This window comes from Topomyia yanbarensis, chromosome 2, assembly GCF_030247195.1.
Source record: "Topomyia yanbarensis strain Yona2022 chromosome 2, ASM3024719v1, whole genome shotgun sequence".
In the NCBI taxonomy this organism is placed as follows: domain Eukaryota; kingdom Metazoa; phylum Arthropoda; class Insecta; order Diptera; family Culicidae; genus Topomyia; species Topomyia yanbarensis.
Genome location: NC_080671.1, coordinates 467,466,652 through 467,492,426, shown reverse-complemented (window position 1 = coordinate 467,492,426; position 25,775 = coordinate 467,466,652). Strand labels below are relative to the sequence as shown.

General features: G+C 37.3%; 1 protein-coding gene across 6 annotated transcripts in view; it reads left to right on the top strand.

Moving 5' to 3' along the window:
* Positions 1 to 19,835, top strand: part of LOC131686156 (P protein-like) — a 110,430-nt gene extending 90,595 nt beyond the window's left edge. For all 6 annotated transcript variants that reach the window (XM_058970348.1, XM_058970345.1, XM_058970351.1 and 3 more), the window contains 6 exons: positions 17,945 to 18,060; positions 18,142 to 18,280; positions 18,343 to 18,830; positions 18,890 to 19,227; positions 19,313 to 19,406; positions 19,476 to 19,835. In XM_058970348.1, coding sequence (XP_058826331.1) covers positions 17,945 to 18,060; positions 18,142 to 18,280; positions 18,343 to 18,830; positions 18,890 to 19,227; positions 19,313 to 19,406; positions 19,476 to 19,560 — 1,260 coding nt within the window. In that variant the 3' untranslated portion in view covers positions 19,561 to 19,835. The remainder of the gene's footprint in view (positions 1 to 17,944; positions 18,061 to 18,141; positions 18,281 to 18,342; positions 18,831 to 18,889; positions 19,228 to 19,312; positions 19,407 to 19,475) is intronic.
* Positions 19,836 to 25,775: the final 5,940 nt, after the last annotated feature.

Sequence of the window (25,775 nt, the reverse complement as noted above, 5' to 3'; positions counted from 1 at the left end):
GGCTGCTATGTTAATAATAAAATCCACTTGTTTTGAAATCATGCTGCTTCTTTAGTCAATAACTTTTCTCAACGAATTTTCACAAGCTTACAATGTTCCACAAATATGTTCAGTAGAAGAATACCTTTAGAAATATATAGTGTTCTTATTAAGTGATTTTATAAGAATTTATTTTCAATGTTAACCGATTTCCGATACTAATTTCCATATAGACTTTGCAATTTTTGGAGGGTTCGTAGACAAAACCGACCAGTACAAAAATATGCACATTACTAAGGGCCATAAAAGGAATCAGTAGAGCCTGGTGGAGCTAATAGTTAAAAATTAAACGAGTCTAATGTGCATCCAGTGTGTAATGGTTTGCGATGGGTCGGAATATCACACGAATGAAGTCACAACGAACATCCACCCCGTTACAAGTTTACGCATATTTCATAAGATAAGTCTGCAAAAATGACAAAATCATATTCTATCACAATTGCACATTATTATGGTCACTAAGCTGCACATTTTTTCTACAGAACGTTATTTTCTATCATGAACGGTTTTCGCTTTATTGTCATTTTGATATGTCTGTCGCGTTACACAATTTTCGCAGTGAGTTTGGAGGTTGCCTGACTAAATTGAATAAGTCTGTTCTGTTGGCCCCTAAATTTGCGTGAATACAGTTTTAAGTTGAGCTTGGAAATCAAAGAAAAAGAGTTTGAAATATAGTTTTCCTTAGGAAAAACTTTTTTTTCGATTTTATGAAGTATTCTCAATGATCTGTCACGTTACAGCCAGAATCTGTCACGTTACAGTTCTATATTTTTATTGAATCAAGAATATCGAGACAATCGTACACAAATCATGCTTGATCTGGAAGTGAGTATTAACGGGAAATTTCATTTTTACTATGAAAACCATATTGGTTTTGTTGAACAAATGTGAATAACTTATGAAAAGGTCGTAATTTCATTATGTCGAAAGAAAATCAAAAAGAACTTAAAAACATCTGCATTCTGAAGGACAGTTTTCCATGAGCATTTTAAATTGCAAAACATTTTGAACATTCCTTCAACTAAACTATTTACAGAAAAAAATTAAATTAAAATTAAAAATTTAAAGATGTTTGAAATGTGTTTTAAGTTTTTGTTATAAAATCATTTATTGTTATTTTCTCCACAATGCAATTATATTGTATATCTTTTTTATTTATTTAAATTTTAAACGCGTTATGGTGTTTAGCGTTTGGTATTTGTGAGTAACTTATTAAAAGGGCGTACTTTCACTACCAAATATTGTTTTTGAATAAAAGCAACATATGTTGGAAAATTTTTCTTAAGAGCATTTTGTTTCGAACCAGTTTTATTGAAAAACCTAAGTTTTCAAACAAAGAAACTTTAAAATAAAAAGTTGTTCTGGAGCCCCGACAAAATATTTGAATTTTACTTTTAAATAAAAGGGAAAAACTTATTCTATCACATGCTGAAGTTTTAGCGATGCCGATTTTTTCTAATAAAATTATTCTGTCAAACACACCGTGCCATTGCACTAATTATAATTGTTGAGAACCTGCTGGTGGGATTTCCGTCATTTTTTCAACCTTACCAGTATCCACTAATTGCTTAAATTTCACTTGACACACTTCTCGAACACACGATAGGCTACGTTTCGTACTTTGATCTAGATTGTGGTCAAAGATTCCTTTTCTTTTTCATACATAGTATATTAGCAAAGAATATGTTTTATGCAATTTACCATGAAGAGATGAAGCTGCTTATCGCAGTGCGCTTGAATATTTCATTTTAAACCACTGCGATGGCGTATTGTTTTGAACATAACACTCGCACAGAGGCACCTGTTCATATAAGGTTGTGACAAAATTATAAAAATTGGCCTATGTGGCTAAAACTTGAGGTTTTAACTAATTTTGGGTCGCTGAATCCATTTCTGCTATCAGTATTGATATTCCATATTTCATTTTTTCGACTACTTTTATATAAAACCATTTGAATGCGTTGGTCGTTAAAGGGTTAATATAAACATTAATCATAGTAGCCAATCTCATCGGATAGCAGAAATGGTTGACAAAACTAGTAAAAATAACTAATTTTTCAGTAATATAATGTTGTTTAGGCAATTAATTGGAAGGAGATTTATGAGCTACAGGGCGTCTTCATATGGCTATTTTCAAAAACATAGATATACCAACTTCGGCGCAAAAATGCACAAGATAAGCCCTATATATCTTGAAACTAAACTAAATTTTGAGTCAGATTCATGATAAGTGACCCATGGGAGACCATCTCAAAAATTGGAAGACGTATAAAGATAAATTACAGATATGATATGAAACTTTTTAATTGGATTTTTTTGATGCAGAATAAACGTAAATCAGTTTTACACAAAAATCTCCTATCTATAGTTTAGCATATTCATTTTTCTTTTTAATGAACTTAAAATTGCTCCATTCGGCTGTGTAGTTCTTGAGATATCGCCATTTGAAACTCTAAGGTATTAAAAATTCTAATGAATTGAATTGAACAGAAATCCTCGACATCACTTGCTTCAACGACATGTTAAAAATTCCTTTTTCATCCGATTATAGTAAAATTTTGAGATACCTTTATTCAAACTGAAAGAAAAATAAAATAAATATTTACAAAAGAATTACAAGACATTGATTTTTGGGGTTTTGTCACTCGTCGTGCCACTGTGACTCGGGGAGAATCGTGTCGACTAACAATCAAGCCACTATCACGGTGTCTTTTTTTAACAACTTTATGCAAAAAAATTCAGCATCTCTGAAACTTCAGGATATGAAAGAATGGGCTTTCCCCTTTCATTTGAAACCAAAATCAAAATAATCCGTCGGGGGGTCTTTTTTTTTGAAGTTTTTTTTCGTGAAAACATAGATTTTACAATGGAACTACTTCATATTTCTGCCCCTAGATGGTGTTTTAGACATTCGAACAACACTAAAAGTGAGAATCTGATAGATTATTTAATTGTCTACAACTTTGTTACCAACTAAAAACCGATTTGAAATTATCCCGAAAAGTAGTTTAATATTTTAACGAATTCTATGTCTAAGTTAGTTTCACAGAAGACCTAGTGGTTTGTTAATTCACAAGCACTTTTTTTATTTGCCAAATAGTTGTATTTAGTTCAATAGTGAATTCAGCAGAATTGGAGAGCTTGGAAAGTCATCTTTTAGCTGAAAATTATAATTCCCTGATACAGGGCACCATTCATATTTTTGGGATGAGAAGTTTTAGATAAGTGTTGACCAAACTAGTATGATATTAATATTCTTTTCCATGATGGTAAGTGATTCCTCCCGCAGAAACAGCCTTTTCAATTATGTATGCCATCTTCTTCATTTTTTCGATTGTTTTCAGGGATGACTGATAACTATTCTTACATGTATCTCCTACTCTGTTAGCATCTTCGTATAAAATTGACTTGTCCTGAACTTCAACCTTTATATTTGAACAAACTCAATAAAACTTTTAACGCACCATTGCAATATTTCGCGGATTTCATTGTAACGTTTGGTTAAAAACGCTGATTATCTGTTTTCAAAATTAATTCAATGTGACAAACAGTGAACAAAAAACTTTGAGTTTTTGGATCAAGATAATATTTTTTGGAATATATTCGAGGACTTCTATGTATATAATGTTATTGTTGTACTCAAATCATATTTTGTTTTCAAAAGTAATAAATACCGCATAATCTAGGATCAATTTAGTAACGATATCTCGCATAATTGATAGGAAATGGCCGTAAAATCCAACTGCCATAATATGCTTTGCGGAGAAAATTTGAATAAATCATTTCACACTAGCCACTAATTTGGACAGTTACTGCTGTGGTTAGCGTTAAATTAGAAACGTTGTGTCCCAACATTTCGTCTTGAACGGAATTATAATAGCTGAGTTAAGCGATCATAACCTAAATTATACGATGTATGGTCCTTTCTAAAACACCCGTGTAACAAAACATAAATGTAAGCAAACCCTTGTAACCAAGCAATACCTTCCGATGAATGGTAGTCCCTTCGAACCTATCGGGAAAGATTACAAACCAAAAGCACAAATAGTTTTCTGACTCTGTCAAACATCCTAATTTTCAGAAGTTCAATTAGAATTGTCAACGTAATGAATCCCGTCTAATATTTTTATGCCACTAAACCCAATTATTTTTTTTTGGTAATATAATAAGTGCGAGAAAACATATTTCCAAACCACTAGGCCTCGTGTGAAACTATCTTAGATATAACTTTGTTAAAATCTTAAACAACTTTCCGGATGATTTCAGATCAATTTTTAGTGGTCAACAAACTTGTAGACAATTAAATTTTCTATCAAATTCTCACTTTTAGTGTTGTTCGAATGTATAAAGCACCATCTAGGGACAGAAATATGAACTTTCTCCAGTAGTAAAACTTATATTGTTACGAAAAAAAACTTCAAAAAAAAAGTTGCTCTGGACCCCCCGACGGATTATTTTGATCTTAGTTTCAAATGAAAGGGGAAAGCCCATTCTTTCATATTCCGAAGTTTCAGAGATGCTGAATTTTTTTGCATAAAATTGTTCTAATAAATACACCGTGACTATATGAAAGTAAAAAGCTAGTACTTTAAGATTGTTATGGTGTTGTTTGCTCCTTAACGAGTTATTTAAGGTGGAAGTTACCCCAAAAATATTTCGCAAAATTTGGAATATCTTTTTAAATTAAACAGATAGGAAGTAACTATGTTCAGCAAAAATATGTGTTTCGATATCGCAAACAACTTTGTGGAAGATTACAAGAAGGTGGAAGAATGTTTAAAAAAGTTATAATGAAAAAAATAACTTTAAGGGGTCTTCCATACAATATGTTCCATAACTTGCAAACTATTAAAGCTAGTTATATGGTGTCTTCAGCAATTTCTTTTGTAGTTATATTTACTACAACTTTGCTGAAGACACAAAGTCTCTATCTTAATTAGTTCAGAAAATAAATTTCGTATATCACTTATAATTGAATTAATCACTAAATGATATACTCCTGTAGATGCGCAATCATAAGGGCAACAACTTCTCCGAACAAACTATTCTTCCAAAGTTAACGGTTTAGACGATATTAATTTTGAGCACGAAAACGATGTTTTAAAATACTGTGCACTATGTATATTAACCCTTGTGAAGGAGAGCTAAAATCCTAACGCTAAAAGGCAAGCCGGGTTTCTAAGGCCCGGTAAAATTTTCTACCTTCTTACATTAAAACCTTGAAAAATCCGAAGCATATAGATCAATTTTATGCAGAAATACAAACTTTTCAAGTGCTTGAATGATTTCTCTATTTGAATTTATTTGACAATGAAGAATAGACTGTGAAAAAACAACATATATGCGAAAAATGAAGAGCTGATAGATTGTTTCAGAATATTTTAAAGGATTGAAAAATTAAAGCTCACGCCTGTAGTTATTAGCTATACTATATATTATTAAAGTCTCATAAAAATACGAATACCCGATAAATACTCACTCTTGGGATGAACTAGAGTAAACATTGGGTGAAGCCAAAAGCTAAATTATGTAAATAAATAATTACCACTTTTCGAATATGTCGAGCAATATACAGTTTTACCACAGGAAAAAATGGAGATCTTCGTCCTTGAAAAACGTTCATTCACTTCATTTTCTGGCAGGAAAAAATTCAAAATTATGGCCCCATTTCAAATACAAACTTGTTCGGATGCCTTTGGTTTACTCACAAGAATTTTTAAGTTTGTATGCAAAAATATATGAATATGGAAACAATAAATTCAGTAAAAAATGTCAGTATTATTTTATTTGGCATAAAATCCTCAGGTACATAACTGAAGATAAAAGAATTAACATTGCAGAAGGCTGCAAATTCATCCGACTTTGTGGTAAAAAATGTTGTAATATAATGTTAAATGCTGCCTTTCTTTCTCGCACATGCTTATAATAGGACATTTTCAAAAATTCTTCTTATCTTCGAAGTTAAATAACTTTGCCCGGTAACCTCCTATCATTATGCAACTTTCATCAAAGTTGTTCATTATTAAAAAAGCTACTCCACCTGAAGTTTTGAGGTATGCAGAGTAACTGTAAGATTTTATTTTTGAATTTTGATTTCTTGTTTTCGATTTTCCATATATGACAGAAACTTTAAAACTCTTGTGAGTGAACTAGAGCTATAGGAAAAAGCTCATAAGTGACATATGGTTTGTAGAGCTTTAGCAGTGTTTCAAAAAAGTTTAAAAAAAATGTCGGTCTAGTCTGCGTGCACAGTTCTGGGTGCATTGGAAAGCATTTACGTGAGAAAAATTACATGATACAAATAAATGGTAAATGTGTTTTAACTGGATTAAAGATAAGTTCTTCAAAGCTTAGGAAATATTTCGAAAAATTTGGATCCATAAAAATTGATTTTCCGATGCAAACATACGTGCCAGGAAATTGATAACAAATTTTAATGTTTAATACCATTTACGAGTTTTAAGCGCACAGCACAACCCGTAACTATAACAAGAAAAATGTTTCATGTGTTTCTCATAATTGGTGTGGACTGTAGTGTAATTACCGCAAAAAAAGTTTAACGGAGGTCCTTAGACTGCCACAGCTGTCATTGCGAAAAAAATAATATGCTTAAAATCAAAAAGTAAAGTTCAGACATGTACCTGTATATACACAAATGGCTACTTTGCTATCGCATTGCTTTCTTGTTCAAAAATTATTCCAAAATATGAAGATTTTCCGAGGGTTTCCACAGAGTGCTCCCCTTAATCCTCCGGCAGGCACTCGCGCCGTTGTATTTAGTGCAACACCTTCAGAAACTCTAGCGAAATCTTCATTCAGTACCAGCGGCTGCTGATTCGGAGAGCCATTCATGCCAGTGCCAGAGGGTTAACGCTTCTAATGCTTGCATTACGAATGACAATTTTCGAAAGGATGGGATAAACGATGAATGATATCAAAACCAAACTAATTTTCATTGATTCTTGTATTAGTTCATGATTTTACAAAAATGACTCCGTTCCTAGTCTAGCGGTATTACGGCAGTTGTCCGAAACTTTGGCCGTAGGCGTCTTCATGGGTTTCGCAACGAAATTGTTCGAATAGATCCTCCGCTTCAGGTTCGCTCAGCAATTTTTAGTCCGGGGTGGGGTGTTCTAGGGATTTTCAAACGTGCAGCGACCAATCCGTGCTGTACACCACCACATTGACCGCAGGTTGCGAAGAAAAGAATATTGGCTTTGACTTTTCCTTCTCACTGATTTTCAGCCACAAGAGGACCTTCGTTGGGAACTTCGTGGGGTTGTTCACCTTTTCTGTGGTGAGGTAATGAAAAAAGCCAGTACTCCACGTTGTGCTTTACCCTGAAAACATCCATGGCGAGCACCCTAACCCGCTGATTCCGGGTTACCACTTGGGCTTTCAACATGTCGTCCTCAACTTCCATGTCCTCATGACGATGTCCATGCTGACCAAAGACTTTTTGATCGTCTGGTTGGTCGAACCGAGCTCCCGGCCCAAGACCCGCAAGGATTTCGTCACTTTGCCTTCCGTATTCCGCATCAGCGCTTGCTGCGGGTTCCTGTCGCGCAAAACCGTCGGACAGTCACAATGTATGGGAGCGCGACTGTATTCGGTCGACACAAAGTGTTGACGTGTTGACGGACTTCTTCGTTCCGGGGTGGAGCCGGCAGTAATTATAAACCATCTACCGTAGTTGCTTCACTGTTTTTGTTATCACTGCCGTTCGAGCCGTTTTCAGACAACTCAGGGCCCTTGGGCACTACTGAGCACAGTTTTTGTTTGTAAATTTGAGTGAAACCAGTCAACCATGTTGAAATTTAAAAAAAAAATGGGTTGGCAATAAAATATATGGCTAAAACACGATTTAAGTTTTTTTGTAAATGTCCAAATACCGTCGAAAAACACAAGATGATTTGAGTAAATCCTAAAAACTTATTAGCATTTCTGGCCTATTTGGAGTGGGAGTTCGAACTCAGGTGAGCTGCATTTTTCCGGTTTGCCATTGGTAGCACATGTCCCACATGATTCAACCCAGCTTTCAGCGTCTTTAAGCATGCCGGGCCACCAGACACGCTCTCGCAGGATACTTTTCGACTTTGCTGTTGATGGGTGTCCCTCATGCGCAACTTCCAGTGTTTTTCTGCGTAGCGCTTCTGGGATAACCGCGCAACCTTGTTTCACTAAGATTCCATCTTTGAAGTGGAGGTCGTGTGAAATAATTTGGTATCTGTGCAGCTGTTTTGGCCAATAACCGGTATCCAAAGCATGCGGGATTTGTGATCATCAGATTTCATCAGCTTCTGTTGCTTTCCGTATTTCGTCCTCTGTTACAAATCCTACGGCGTTTGCTTCAATTTTAGCGATTTCCCAAGGGCTTGCTTCTTCATCGAATGGATCGTCTTTTCCATTGTACAGTCGCGAAGATGGGTCTGCGATGTTGAATTTTCCTTCAACGTATTCTACTACGTAACTGTATGGACTGAGTCTTAGAGCCCATCCGTCGAGTGAGCGCCCTTTTGGAGATCTCACGGGATCTGTTTAACAGGAATTCCACACCTTTTGCGTCGGTTCTAAGAGTAAAATGTCTCCCAAGTAGGTAGTAAGAAAAATACTCTACGGCCCAAACAGCGCTAAGTGCTTCTCGTTGGTTTTGGGCGTACTTCGTAGTTCTGAAGCGGTAGCAGGTTCACGAAAGTTTAGAATATTTTTTACTTTTGAATCATCAATGTGGAAACCTTGTTCGTTCAGTTCATGCCCTAGAAATTTAATACGGGTCTTGTCGAATTCGCATTTAGCCGTATTTAGGGTAAGATTATTAACTCTCAAGATTTGCAGTACTCTAGCAACCGTTTTGTGAAGATCTTCGAGAGTTTTCCCAAAAACTAGGATGTCGTCAATGTAAATTATGACGTTTTCGACGTTTTCCAGTATTCTAGACATCTCACGCTGAAACACTTCCGGTGCGCAGTTCACCCCGAACATTAGTCTTGTGAATCTGTACATCCCGTTTTCGGCCAGGAATGTAGTTAGGTCTCGTGATTCTTTAGACAGCTCCAGGTGATAAAAGGCGCTAGTAAGGTCTAGTTTCGAAAAAAAATTTGCTCCGTGAAGTTTTGTTTTCATCTCCTGAATCAGCGGTAAGCGAAAATATTCGCGTTTAATTGCTTTATTGGGTGCCCTCATATTGACGACGAGCCTGAAATCATCTTTACCCTTTGATACTGCTGACATGCCGCTAATCCATTCTGGCGCTGAGGTAACTTTTTCTATAATCCCCCGCTTTTCAATTTTTTTGGAGTCTAGCTCTAGCGGCTGGTACGTTATAGTAGGCATTCTTTTCAGGTGGAACGGATCGGTCTATGCTAAATTTTACCCGTACGCCTGGCATCTTTGGGAATACTTCCAACTTGTCCGTCTCGAAAGTGTTAACTGAGGACCCTTTTGGAAGTTTCATTTCGCTAGCAGTGTCTCTGCCCAATAACGATCGACGACCACAAGGTACTACTAAGACTTCAGCTGAAAGCTGTTTAAACCGGCCACCGCAACTTCCGCTTTGAAAGTGCATTCGATCTTCATGGGCTGTTCTGAAGCATAGGCCCGCAAGTTCAGGGTTTTCGGGTCCTCAATTTTATTGATAATTAACTGACCATTTCTTCTGTCACTTTGTAGTTGCTTCCAGTCTTTCCCGCCAATTATGTTTACGTCTGCTCCTGAGTCGATAAGAAACTCAAGTGGGCTCGACGAATTTAAGGTGCAGCTGATGAGTACGTCGCTGAGGGAGAGTGCGTAAGCATTCTGGGAGAAAGTACGGTAGTGAGACAAATAATTTGTATTACTTCAGAGTCATTGAGCAATGTAAAAAGGGGTGAGGGGGCCGGGAGGATCTCTGAGCAACAAACGTCCATGAACGTGTCTTCGTATTTTGATTCGCGTAATATGTTATGATAAAAAACACTTTAATCTATTTTAAAATTCACTCACCGTTCTTTTTTATTAAAAGAGTTTCACAATAAGCTTTCTTCTTTTGTTTAGTTTTGTTTCTCTTATTTTGTTTTTTTTTGCTTTGTTTATTAAAAATAGAACTGAAATCATACCTGCTCATCTTCCCCTGATGTTTTCCGTGGGCTTCGTTGGTCTACTCGGTTCACTTGCTTCTTGCGACAAGCCGCGGCGAAATGGCCCTTCCGGCCACATTTGCGGCAGTCTTTGTCAATTGCTGGACAAGGTGCTCCGTGATGCGCCTGTCGATCACAGCGTGAACATCGATTCCGTTTACCCAATGTACGTGCTCCAAGATCCAGTCGTTTTCTTGTTTGGGAGTAATCTAAAAACAATTGTACACACAATGGTCACCAAAAGTCCGAGGTTCTTCAAATATCCTCAAAGGTACATACATTAGCCTTCCCAACTAGCATTAGTGGTTTTAAGGCACTCTTGAAGAGCCTCTTAAAACATAGAATGCACTTGTAGCGTGCTATAAAACATTAAATGCTACTTGGGTTGACTCCTTCTATCAGATTTAGGGCAAAGCTAAGGTTGATTTGTGTAGATACTTTCACAAGGGCATTTTGAACGTTTTTAAGGCTTTTATTAGCGTTTGTTTTGATGTTTGGGATCAACATTTTTGACAGGGCGGAGTGTAGTACAAAAATAACATAATTGCTTCTGTACCAGTCTAAGACGACATAGTGGAAGATGCTAAATCTAACCTAGAAAGTGTCAAGACTTCGTGAGTCCTCAAGAAATGCAGAAGTCTCTTTTTTTCATGTAGATTTGTAACTTGACGGTCCCAGATGTGAAGACGAACTGAACATTTTCCACATCTGCGGATCGCTTGCCAAACAAGGATTTCGTGTTTTGTCAGTTCAGTGCTTTTCGAATTTTGTGTACATGAAGTTGTACATTGCTTAAAATAAATTGAAACTTGAATAAAAATGTTAGCTTCACGTTTGAATTGGTTCAATTCCTGCTCATTCTGTGCCTTGTTTCCTACCGCTGCCATCACTCCGGTTGGTTGTCTGGTTCTCTTTAAACGTCTTGCACAAACGGGATAAGTTGCAATCCTTTATTACCCTTACGCTATAGAGTTATAAATAATTGAGTGCCACTATTTTTTTTTGGAAAATGGCCTTTAGAATGATTTATGTATATACCAAGTTCAGGGCGTCTGGTCCTGGCCCAGTGTGCCCGTGCGTAAAGACGGACTGGCTGCCGTAATCGAACTGACAGAGCACTCATTCTCATTCATTCTAATTATATACAGGGTGTTTGGCTCATGGTTAAGAATCTCTCGGGGGGTGATAGACTGCCATATTTGGAGAAAAAAATTGTTCTACACATACCACCAAATCTCAACCGTTACGGAGTTATTGAACTTTTTGTGTAAAAAACTTATTTGTCTTAAAATACCTCTAACTTTAAAAGTATACTTTGTATTTTAAATATTTCAGTTTCATTCGAAGGTGAGAAAATTTCCTATTGAATGGTGTTCTCATATCTAATAAAAGTAATTAGTTTTATTTGCCTTTTAGCTGTAAAGTAGTTAAAAGTTAGTGTTTTTGAGGAGGTTTTTGCTAATTTTCTCGAAATAATGAAGTATGATTATAGCAATATCCATTATCCAAAAGTTGGATTTTAGGACGATTCATAATTTGTTATTGGACGTCATTGTTCTATCTCTTCTCATTTCTTTGTAATTTCATTACTATACTTTTCCTGTAACCGACTTGCAAGTGCTTAAAAGACTCCAATCTAAAAATATGCTTTATATCGTTATTTACAAGGTTTCATTGGAAAGCTGAGAAAATGCGCTATCAGTGTATGTACAAATATCTTTTAGTTAAGTGTACTAAATGATTTTTTACTAACGAAATAACTCAAAATTTGTGTTTTTTGGAGAGTTTTTTAATTATTCTAATTATTAATCAACAAAATTTATCGTTACTATTGTTCATTTGATGTCCCTTAATGTTCTCTATAACTTTTTATTTGACACTTTGTCTAAAACTCTTTTCATTTTGCTGCTATTTAATAGTTAATACAGCATGAGCTCGCAACAAATGTAGTGGGTTCGAAATCGTTATTTTTCCACATGAAACGATGTGATAAAAACGATTTTGCGTCGAAACCAAAACAGATAATTGAATGGAGTCAAAGAAAGAACTGTAGAACTTGCTAAGATGCATTATTTCCATGATAATAATGGTGATGTTTATTATTTACTATTTTAAGAAAATTAAGGAAAATGCTAATAATAGCACTAACTTTAAACTAATTTACTTTTAAAAGAATGTTGAATTCACTTAACTGAAAGGTATTAATGCATTCTTCACTGTAAAATTTTCTTGGCTATCTTGGTGCCATAATTTTTCAATTAGAGCTGGTACTAGTGAAAATGAGATAAAAATATCCAAGTTGAATAACCCAAAATCATGAAAATAAGAAAAGGTAAGTGTGTCATGTCAAAGAACGAATTAAGCAGCTCACCAAGACTAACAATCTGAATTATTAAAATGATGAGGTTAACTATTAGGATTTTCAAGAAATGAACGAAAAATCGTTCAAAATTGTTTAATTTTCAATAAATTACTTTGAAAAGGCTACTTAAACTCATTAGCTGAAACATGTGAGGGCATCACTCAATGCGAAATTTTCTCACCTTTCCAATGGAACTAAAACATTTAAAATACAAAGTATACTTTTAAAGTTAGAGGTATTTTAAGACAAATAAGTTTTTTACACAAAAAGTTCAATAACTCCGTAACGGTTGAGATTTGGTGGTATGTGTAGAACAATTTTTTTCTCCAAATATGGCAGTCTATCACCCCCCGAGAGATTCTTAACCATGAACCAAACACCCTGTATATAATTAGAATGAATGAGAATGAGTGCTCTGTCAGTTCGATTACGGCAGCCAGTCCGTCTTTACGCAAGGGAACACAGGGCCAGGATCAGGCGCCCTGAACTTGGTATATATAAATCATTTTAAAGGCAATTTTCCAAAAAAAAATAGTAGCACTCAATTATTTATAACTCGATAGCGTAAGTGTAATAAAGGATTGCAACTTATCCCGTTTGTGCAAGACTTTTAAAGAGAACCAGACAACCAACCGGAGTGATGGCAGCGGTAGGAAACAAGGCACAGAATGAGCAGGAATTGAACCAATTCAAACGTGAAGCTAAAATTTTTATTCAAGTTTCAATTTATTTTAAGCAATGTACAACTTCATGTACACAAAATTCGAAAAGCACTGAACAGGCACCCAGAACATTCTGACAAAACATGCAGAAGGAAGCAATAAAGGAAGAGGGAGGAGGTGCCGAAATTCGCTACGAAATCCTTGTTTGGCAAGCGATCCGCAGATGTGGAAAATGTTCAGTTCGTCTTCACATCTGGGACCGTCAAGTTACAAATCTACATGAAAAAAGAGACTTCTGCATTTCTTGAGGACTCACGAAGTCTTGACACTTTCTAGGTTAGATTTAGCATCTTCCACTGTGTCGTCTTAGACTGGTACAGAAGCAATTATGTTATTTTTGTACTACACTCCGCCCTCTCCAAAATGTTTGTCCCAAACATCAAAACAAACGCTAATGAAAGCCTTTAAAAACGTTCAAAATGCTCTTGTGAAAGTATCTACACAAATCAACCTTAGCTTTGCCCTAAATCTGATAGAAGGAGTCAACCCAAGTAGCAATTAATGTTTTATAGCACGTTACAAGTGCATTCTAAGTTTTAAGAGGCTCTTCAAGAGTGCCTTAAAACCACTATTGCTAGTTGGGAAAGCTAATATATGTACCTTTGAGGATATTTGAAGAACCTCGGACTTTTGGTGACCATTGTGTGTACAATTGTTTTTAAATTGCTCCCAAAAGTTTCCCACAAAAAATATTTTCATGAACATTCTTTTATTGTGTTCTCAATCAAAGCATGGCGACGTGCACTCGATGTGTTTTCTTTTCCGACTATTTTTCATAACAGGCATTGTAATGAATTGCACAGGTTTCAATAATTTCGATGTTTCGGTATGGAAACATTTCCAAACAAATTTTGCGCATGGATTAAGTCTTTCGAATAATGAAAATACCAATTATTGTTATTATTCAAATTTATTTTACATCGGTCTCTTTCCGCACCGTATGCCCATCACCAACACCAGAGAGGCGACTCAAGACTCAACCATCTGAACTCTTGACTTGCAACTTAACTACCAGTGCCTTCTTCGTTATAGCAATTTGTAGAATAAGAAGACTTACTATTATTTTAAATGCACATGTTCGTTTTTCGTCGATTTGAACCGGTCACAATTACCGAAATCACAAAACGCCTCTCGGACATATAACAAAAATCTAGAGAGATGCAAAAAGAGACAATATTCTAAGGCTGCAATCGTCGGTCATCTGTGAGCAAAGTGGAATATTGATTGAAAGAAAAAAGGTGGCTTTTTCGAAAGCTGGAAATCAACTTTATCCAGTTTCATCATCTCAGGAACATGAAAAAGTTGAGAGCAGCACTGAACGAAACAGTGTTACTATTGTAAGTCCCGTTGTCTTAATTCTGAAATAGATGACTTCTTCGTTCCGGGGTGAAGCCGGCAGTAATTATAAACCATCTACCGTAGTTGCTTCACTGTTTTTGCTATCACTGCCGTTCGAGCCATTTTCAGGCAACTCAGGGCCCTTGGGCACTACTGAGCACAGTTTTTGATTCTAAATTTGAGTGAAATCAGTCAACCATGTTGTAATTTAAAAAAAATGGGTCGGAAATAAAATATATGTCTAAAAAACACGATTTCAGTTTTACCGTCGAAAAACACAAGACGATTTGAGTAGATCCTAAAAACTTATGGCATTTCTGGCCGATTTGGGGTGGGAGTTCGAACTCAGGAGAGCTGCATGCAGTGTAATGGGCTTACCAACTACGCTATGTCCTCCCCAGACCGTGTAGTCTGACCTTCATAGTTGTAAGACGTCATTTGAGGATGAGATGGAAAGTATCTCCGTCAGAAATGGAGAATGGTGGAGTAGGACAGGTTAAATGTCCATTATTTGAACGTTGTCCATACTAGTAAAAAAATTTTCGTGCATGCTCCATAATGTGCAACTTTAAACGAAGTGCAGATGTCAAACCTTTATTTCTCAACCCTGAGACTATTCTATGGGAGTAACCATCAAATTTTGTTAGATGTGTTATTATTATTAAAATACCATATATTTTAATCGACACGCAAATTGTCAAAAGATGGAAACAATAATTTTGACGGTTTAACGGACCATTTCACAATAAACTGAGAATATTTACTTACTACATATAATAATTTTTTCCGTCATACATACTGCGCGGCCCGCATTCAAATCGCTTCAATACCTAAAACAAGCCATAGGGAATATTTTAGAATGAATGTAATCTTATTGTATTCATTTTTAGCAAAGATATCTTGTCCAGAAAACCAGTGGCCTAGTACAGATTGAAACACCATGGCGTTTTCTGACGGTGCAGTTTTCTGCATAGTTTATCTAAGCCTCTACCAAAAAGATCGTACTCAACTCATTTTGATCCCTTTGCAATACCCAAAGGAAGCTTTTCATTGCACCAGACTCCAGCCAAACGATCGAAGAATCGAAATTTCCTGCCTGAAAATTTTGTGAAAGTAAACTTTTGTTTACATTCAAATCGGCAACACCAGGGGATTTGAAACAGTTAGTGTGCACTGTGTGCATTTTGTTGCATCGTGGTCAGAATTGAATATTGAATCTTTTGAGACACAAATATTGAAAGATTTTTTTGCATATGCATGAACCAACGCATCAATAGTACGTTTTGAAACTAAAAAACAATTTTGATGCTCATTTTCTTTCGATTTATATTCAACAAATGAATGAAATATATCGACATAATTGACCATTCATAGTTGTTCGTTTGTTACAGTGTGAAAGCTCATTGCATAAAATTACATCTCATGGCCATCTACCCATAGTTTCGCTTAGTTGTTGACACTATTGCTATCATTTTGATTGCTGTCAAGAATTATCGCTAGCGAGCCAATTGAAAAGGGATTATATCAATTTTTTGGAATCGACGCGACAAAAAATTGAATATTAAATTAGTCGATAGTTACGATTATATTATAACACGATGTTCAATAGTGAATAAGGTTGCTAAAGATAGTATATAATTAAAACGTATAACAGATGCAGATATGATTTGTCCCAAAAAGAACATTTGTAATGTAGTCATACGGGCTGCTTAAATTACAGTATTTCAATAAGAACATGTATTTTCTACTTTCAATCTAAAAACTGGTTGAAACCGATGCAACAATGATCGCGTGTCCGTTTCCAGACGATGGTGAAGAATGAATGTGAAGAATATTTTGAAGGCGTCGGTAGATACGTAGTGATGAGTTACGTTTGCTTTTCGACCCTGTTGTTAGACTGAGGAGATCGGCTTATATAACCCGAACCAGTCTAGTTTTGTCTCGCATCAGTATACCTTTATCTATTACTTTGCCTTGCATAAATCCGAGAAAATAAATATCAAATCAATGGACCATCATAATGAATAAACTAGATCATAATAACTATAATAATTAGGATGACACGATGTCTTGGTTTCCCAGGACATGTACTGGTTTCTGGTTTTCAACTGTATGTTTCTGTGTCCTGGGATGTCGGGAATACGATTGACCCATCGCTTTTGGAAAATTTTAATTGTAATTATTTTTTGATGCAATTATTGACGATTTTTCGAAGAAAACAATTTTTTTTGTTCAAATTGCCACAATTTTGTTCATAATGTGATTTTTTGAAAAAGGGTATGTCAAGGAGTAGTTATTTCAATATGCTTTAAGATCCCTTTCGATTTCTTATTTTCGATGAACGTACAAGCACCTATCCATGGTACCGCATTTCATCTATTTTTTGTATTGGCAACTTCAAAGAGCCGGAAAGGATCGCAGAAATGGATTTCGCATACCACTAAAAATTGTTATTCAAGACAAAATAGTGTTTTGTAATATGCAAAAAAAACCTCAATCCATTTTGCCTTCCCGTTTTAGAGCATTTTTAAAGAATGTATCAGGAAACAGGGTAAAAAACTTCTACGCCTCCTGAATATTTCGCGAAACGGTAAACTAGCTTATCATTTTTTTCACCTAGATGGTTTGCAACAAAAATTCGTTATTTTGAATTGTCTTCATAAGAAAGTAACTTAATTGAATATTATGTCAAAAGCTAAAATGCCGTTGGTAAACATTTTTTGATAATCATATGGTTCGCGATTTCGTAAGTACTACATTCTCTCAAACGAGTCTTGTAATGCTGCAATTCCGGGATCACAGCGAAATCGAAACATGATCTCGTAAGAAACGTTTGCTTGTGGGACTTCACCCATTGTTTACTAGCGATCACAAGCAGTGTTTCGATTTGGATTTAGCGTCTATTTATATGGCTAAGTCGGGCTGCCAGACACGGATGAGATGAAGTCGAAATGTAAATCCCTTTATATACGAAACTGTTTTAACCCATTCGGGTTCAGTATAATAATGTCTAACAATGCAGCATGATAGTTTTTACAGTCGTATATCAGTTTAGCACCTTCAAGCAAACATGGCCCTATGCCATGTTTCCTTGAATTTGGTTTGATGACAATTATTGATCAAAGAATCCTACGCAAGAAATGTCAAATAATTAGAACGCTACTAATCTGTTGTTACATCGCATTCATTAATTTGGATATTAGGTGGACAATCAATTTCCTTCTAAATTGTGCACCAAACATGTATTTATATAAGAATTAAGCCACTTTTACATTTATTGAACTTCATAGAATGGAAGTTCTCTACCCATTTGACTAGCCGTATGTGTTAACCGACTTTAATATAGATACCAATTTCCCTCTTTCCAGATCACCAATGGGAAAATCTGGAATCTCATCCATTGCTTATGCATCTGTACCACATTGATCTCCTCCTTTATGGACAATGTGACTACAGTGTTGCTGATGGCTCCCATCACAATAAGGTACCAACTGCTTCCATTCAGGGCTTTTCTAGTGGGTCGCTCGTGAACCAAACATTAAACACTTCTATGACCCCCTTTCAGATTATGCGAGGTAATGGACATGAACCCCGTGCCAATCCTGATGGCCATCACCGTGCATGCTAATATTGGAGGAACAACGACGCCGGTTGGGGATCCACCCAACGTTATCATCACATCGAATCAGTATATTTTGAAACACGTGAGAAACCCTCAACTTAAATATAAAATTAATCAATTATTGTTCGATTTTAACCGTTTCAGGGGGTAACATTTTTAACGTTTACTGCTCACATGCTGGTCGGTGTGGTCATCGTCGTAATAGCAACGAACATTCACCTCCGGATTAAGTTCCGAAATATCAATAACCTCAGAATGCATGAACCAAAGGAATTAAGAGAGCTGCGACGAAACATAAAAGTCTGGGAACGAGCCGCCGGAAAGATCCCACCATATTCGAAGGATGCCAACATTGTCCGCGAAACGTTGATGAAAAAGGTCCGTCTATTAAAGCATGAGCTGAAAAAGATGATGACCAAAGTATGCCTGCCGAAGGATGTTTACCGTTCGACGCTTGAAGAGCTGCAAAAAGAACATCCAATAAAAAACAAATCATTGCTTATCAAGTCTGGGGTCGCCTGTGCCCTAATTGTCTCACTATTTTTCCTTGAGTCGATCCCGGAGCTGAGGCGACTGTCCTCCGGATGGGCAGCACTTCTTGGTGTTGTTCTATTGCTGATCATCGCTGACAAGTAAGTAAACTTTCATATAACAAATTCCATTGGATGTTGATCATCAATAACCTTATCAGAAACGACATGGATGCCCTTCTATCCCGAGTCGAGTGGCCAACCCTGCTCTTTTTCGCGGCAATGTTCACCCTGATGGAAGCCATCGAAAGAATGGGTTTAATCGATTGGATTGGCCACGCGACTGAATCCATCATTCTAGCGGTATCCGAAGACCTACGGCTAGCGGTTGCAATCATCATAATTCTGTGGATTTCCGCTCTAACGTCGGCCTTCGTGGATAGCATTCCCGTGACGGCTATGATGGTCAAGATCGTCGTTGCGTTGTCGGAGAAATCTTCTCTTGGTCTTCCTCTTCAACCGTTGGTGTGGGCGCTAGCGTTTGGAACTTGCCTAGGAGGTAAGACACCCGGTAAAAATGTGTAGTGTTGTGAATTAACAATTATGATTTGCTTGCTTCGTTTTTTTTTGCTTTCGCTTCGCAGGCAACGGAACACTGGTCGGTGCTTCCGCCAATGTCATTTGCGCCGGGATAGCAGAACAGCACGGTTATCAGTTCAGTTTCATGGACTATTTCAAGTAAGTTTGATGGATCTTCTCGTGTTAGAAAACGACTAGTTATTGCAATTTTATTTTCTTTTTCTGTAGACTCGGTTTTCCCATTATGTTGGTAAGCGTGATTGTAACGACCGGATATTTGATTATGGCTCACGTCGTGTTCACCTGGCACTGAGCATGTTTAAGACAGAAAAGGACAAAATTTTGGTTCTGAGAAGTCAAAGGGATCAGAAATACCACAATAGTCGTGGAATGCAACGTGTTGTATTTATAGTACGATAAGACTATATTGGTGAAAATATTTGGTATTAGTGAGCGTTTTTCTTCTTAAGATCCAGTTTCACTACGATTGTCATCCAGTTGTTATAATTGTGTTTTTTTCTTACTTGCATATGTTTGATAACCTAGAAAATTTTACTGTAACACGAAATAATTAAAATTATTGCCAAATTGTGTGTTTGATTCCACCCAAATGAGAATATCCCAAACTTTGCCACAATCTTTTTCGATTCAACAATAAAAAATAATCGACAGGTATTTTTTTTATTTTATTTCCATATAGTAGACGGAAATTGCGAATTTTTTGTCATGAAACATGGCGTGATAACTTGTAGGGAGGCCAGGGTTAGTTGACAGTGTTCCCGCTTCTCCGTTTCCATCAGCCATGTGGTGCTTACTCTCTTTGTGTACCTGGACTTTATGATAGATCCCGACTATCCTGAACATGTTCGGAAACACTAGAATCGCGGTCTTCAGTGCTACGTTGGGGATACCGTCCGGACTGGGAGTTTTCCGCGCTCTCTGATCTTTTGCAACTATAAGGAGCTCGTCGTTGGAGATTCGATTGTCACCAACATTTCCACCAGACAGGGGACCAGACCATTGACGATAATTTTTAATTTGTCAGCGCACATTTCAGCTGGCGTTTTTGGACGCTGCTACATTATAAACTTCCACTCCATTTCCTGCATTATGCAGAAATCGCGTATTCCTGGTTCTACTTCGTTTTCAAATAAGACGGTTAAGGCCTTGATCTCGTTTCGGGAACCAACAAAGTTTGTGGCATTATCACAATAAATTACATTACAGCGCCCGCGCTGACTAGTGAATCTTCTTAGTGCAGCTGTGAATGAAGCACTAGAAAGGCTACTAACGAGTTCCAAATGTACGGCTCGAGTCCGTAAACAGATAAACAGGGCCATGTACGTTTTCAGAGTTTTTTTTTGTTCGAACGAAGTTTTCCTTGATGGTGAAAAGGCCACCAAAATCTACCCCACTTGTTTGAAATGGTCTCCCAGGAGTTATCCGCACGTCCGGCATCTGTCCCATAATTTGTTTCGCTGTGTTTGGATTGTTCCGCATTTGTGCACAATCTTGCGAACCAAACTTCTACCATGGATCGGCCAATACTTTAATCTTAGTGCGTACAAAAGACCTTGTGGGCCAACGTGAAGATACTTGTGATGATGTTGCACAGCAATCAACTATGTCGCGTTACAATTTCTATGCAATATGATAGGGTGTTGTTAATTGAATCCTACTCCTGATGACTGTAGCCTTCCTCCAACCCGAAGTAATTCATCGGTATCCAAGAACGGGTTCATACTTATTAGACTGCTATTTTTGTTAACAGCTCTCCCGGATGTTAGTTTATTTAGCTCCTTTGAAAAATGCTGCCGCTGAATCATCTTTATAATTTGGTTGTGTGCCTGTTTTAACTCATTTAAGGTGAGATGTTCGACGGTTCGATCAGTTTTTTTTACTCATACAGTTCCGTTTGAATCGTAAGCTGTAAGCAATGATTCTCTGTAGCTATTTGTAACTGGAATATCGATCTATCAATTTATAATCTCGTTCATCTTGTATATCTTGTGGTTGGTGGTCAATCATCGCAATCAACGTTCTCATTGCTTTCTGTACCCACGGTCGGTCCTGCTCCTGCAGAAATTCCGGCTCTTTCTACCAAATTGCAGCTTCTGCTAATTTCTTTGCGGAAGCACCCTAGAAATTAAATCGGCAGGATTTTCTTTAGAACGAACATGATTCCAGTCGTGACAGGATGATATTTCGTTGATTTTGGCTACTCGATTCCTAATAAAGACAGGCCAATTGATAGGTTTAGAGATCCAATCTAAAGTTACCATTAAGTCTGTCCAATAATAAGCGCCTTCGATGTTAACGTTGTTTCCTTCACCTTTGTCATTAATTCCACCAATAATGTGGCAGCCCGGAGCTCCATTCTAGGAATTGTCATATCTTGAGCGTTTTTTCAAAACGTCATATCTGCAATGAGTTACTCTCTGTTTATACTTTCTCTTTCGATTTTTACGGCGTCACTATAACACTTTTCACTTATTTTACAGTACAGATCGAAAGACGGTGGTTTTAGCTAGCATATTATGCAAAGAGCTGAGGGATAAATGTTAAAGTGGCCGAATTATTAACAGAAGAGAAAGTAAACAAAGAGAGTAACTCATTTCAGATATGACGTTTTGAAAAAACGCTCAAGATATCTTCTTTTTTGTTTTGGTCGGCACTAGGAGCTATACGAGATTTTGCGCAGAGTAGATTGACATGTACTTCATTCTCGACAACTGTTCTAACATATATCACAGCACCATATGCTCGTTTCGACGCGTCTGAAAATCCATGAAGCTCTATTGTACCTCCAGTGGTGGTAATGTACCTTGCGAAACTATTGGTGTCGAGCTCAGCTATTTGTTCGCAGATCCATTTCCATTCTTCCATTACCTGATCTGGTAGCGGCTCATCCCAATCTAGTTTCTTCGTCCATATACTTTGCATAATTAACTTTCCGTGAACAATTATGGGACTCAAAATTCCGAGAGGGTCGTAAATCTTTTGAACTTCGGACAAAATGTTGCGTTTTGTCATTCCTGCTTGTACGTTGATTTCGTTGCTGAAGCTGGATCTGTCCAAATGTGTGTCCCAACGCATTCCTAAGATTTTCACGATTTTCGACTCGTCTTTTTCACTCGCTAAGCTGGGTTCATTTGACTTCCATTTGTGAAGCTCAAACCCTGCACTACTTAGGATAGTGGTAAGTTAATCCTTCACTTGGATCAGTTTATCAAGTCGTTCATGGCCCGTTAACGCATCCTCCATCTAAAAATCCATCTGAATGACTCGACTTGCCTCAGGATATATATGCTCGAAATCCATCGTCAGCTGCTTGAGGCAACGAGCCGCAATGAAAGGGGCGGAACACGTACCGTAAGTGACAGTATTAAGTCGAAATGTGCTTACTCGCTCGTCTGGTAAAAACCGCCATAATATCAGTTATAATTGTGTCTTCCCGGCCCTTGGATGCGATTGTCCGTTCGAATGTAGCAAGGCCATTGATGTAATGAATTTCCACTTCATCGCGATTCTGGCTTTCCTCGGGGTTCCATTTCTCCAGTGTACTTTGCGCTTGATCGTACGATTTATAGCATTCCTTCAGCATATCACGTCGAGTCTCAAGGGCCATTCTTGAAAAGTTGTTATTGTCTTGATGATATTAGTTATTCTGGATACGGCATGATTCCTCTGCACGGTGATACTATCGTATTCCGATTGCATAACGTAGATCATCGGACTTGTAGGTTCAGACGGTTCTTCGATGATACCGTCGAGTTCGTTTGCGTTATCCGCCATTTCTGCACCTGTAAAGCAGCAAGTATTATTTACCCTTTTGCGTTAACCTCTTTGTCTTCAATAATTAAATCTCGTCGGAATTTTATACATGTATTGATTATTCATTCATTGTTGCTTTCAATCTGAAAATTAAGAGCTATTTTCAGATTTTTTTAAACGCGTCCTAACTCACATGCTAGACTGCTTACTAAAGCATCGTCCTTATTGATATCTTGAACTATGTATTGAAATTTTCGTTGGCTTTTCTCATTCTGGTCAAATTGTTGAATCGACCCTAGCGTCCGAGCTATCTCAGCCGACCCGCGTGTCAGCTGCATTATTCAATCGACACAAGCATCGAAACTTCTCTGCCAACCCACATGTTAGCCGTATTGTGCAATGAACACCATCATCAATTTTTTTTTTCTTTCAAGCCACATGTCGACCATTTTTTTTGAGCCGGCCCAAGCGTCGAAGATCGATACGGCTTTGCCAACCCACATGTTAGCAATATTGTGCAATCAACCCTATCGTCGAAAATTTTTCTACTAACCCGCTTTAGCCAACATCAGCCAACTTACATGTTAGGTTCTTACTGTATTAATTCCAATTAGCGATTTCTGTTGCTAACCTATTACATGGCTCACTTTGGCATAGCTGAATACCTGAAATGCAAATAAATTATTCAACTGAAATTATCTAAGGCCGAGCCCCAATCCGGTTCGAAGTACCAGTGAAAATGTTTCTTTTGGTTAACCACCTCGGTTCTAGTAACAACTGTTGCTCGGTTGACGTCTGAAAGCGGAAAGAAAGAATATCCAGTTCTCTAAACTAGAGAAGCTCGCAGTAGAAAAAACTCCAAGAAAGGCCTACTAGATTAGCTATAATGTATTTCAACGGTTTTCATGCTGTAGTATAATAGGGTGCCCAACTAAAGAGAAACAATACTTCATAGTTTTAGTTCTGGAATATGCCCGAAACCCGGACCATCCGGTATTTTCGATAGTGGACAATATTTTCCATGAATCTTTGATTCACCTTCAAGTGATCTAGGTCTGTGAATCAAAATAGTTTGATGTTTATTTCAAAAGATTTTTAACCTATGTGGTATTACGATTGTACCGGTTTACATGAGAAATTCCTATGTGACCGCAATAACCAACTTGTAACTTCGAAACCAAAAATCAGAACTGAATGAAATTCAAAAGAAGTCACTGGGAGTATTATACGTTTTATTTTAAATCAAGTTTGTACAAATAGGTTAAGAAATTTTGCTAGGAAATAGGTGTGACATTAGCTCGGTAATTTGGCTAGTTCCTCGGGGCATCAAGATCCGTCATAGGTGGCCAATGTGGTCAAAGCTGCTTTGATTGGTCATTAGTGATCTAGACCCGCAAATCTAAATAATGTTGAACGTATTTGAATATGTATTACATCATTCGGACATCATAGGGTTACCATTTTATATGGGAATTTGCTGTGTGACAGCACTCTTCAACCCGTAACTATGGAACCGGAAGCCCGATCAACTAAAAATTCAATAGCGTCTTATGGGAATGTTGTACCATTCATTTACAACTAAGTTTGTATCAGATGGAAGTGAACTTCCCCATGGGGTCTACCCACCCAGCACGATATGTTAGGTATCAGCCGGTGGGTCCACCTACCTCTCAGGGAGTTATCCCGTTCGCGCTGTCATCTGGCGACCGAGGTCACCCTGGTGCACTCGCGGACCTCCCTATTTCCACGCAATTCAAAACACTCTTTGTCTTCCCGAATGACCTGCCCGACTGGCATCATGCTCGCTATCATGCAGGATGCATCGTGTGATACCGTGCGGTAGGCAGATATCACTCTGAGACACATCGAGCGGTAGGTGCTCTCCAGTTTCCGAAGGTAACTGGTTACTTCCAATGCTCTCGCCCAGGACGGTCCACCGTACCTGAGGATAGATATGGCAACACCTGCCAGTAGCCTGTTTTTCGCTTGTCTCTAGTACATCAGAATCGGTTTCTATGAGCATTTGACGATTTTTTAAAAAAATATTTTGTATACTAATAGCCACCTAGCGGGTTTGAAAATCACTAAAATTAAACAAATATGTCGAGTTAATGGCAAGTTACGGCGTATATTGGAAAGCTGAATTGATTGGCGTATTTACATTCTGTATATAAAGTCTTATTTTCATGTTAGGAACTTTGAAGTGGAGGAAAATGCAGAAGAGTGAGGTGAGTGTTGAAAAACTGATACAGGTAATCTTCGATACAACGTACCCTCGATATAACGTACCCTCGATATAGCGTCATTCGATATAACGTACATTTTTCCTCGATATAACGTACCTATTTTTTAATTTATTTTTCAGGTCCAAAATTCTCTTCAATTAGGCATGTATTCCATATTTTAAGAATTCAGTATGTTACACACAATCTTAAAACGTACTAATTGGGCTTCTAATGAGCATGTTAGGAATTGGCTACTTTATTGAAGGTTACGAGAGCGATTTTTTTTTCAATTTCATTTGCGAATGATCGTAATTTATTAAAACCAACCATTTATCTCAATAAATAACCCTATATCAGTAGGGGAGCCCGGGGCTAGTTGGCGGTTGGGGTAAGTTGGCGGAATTCCTTTTTCTCCGTTTCTATTAGACATATAGCACTGCCTCTCGTTATGTACCTCAAGTTATGTGAAACCTATTATCCAATGTGTTTTGGTTGCAAAACATTTTGTATTGTGTAAGTTGTGGGCGAT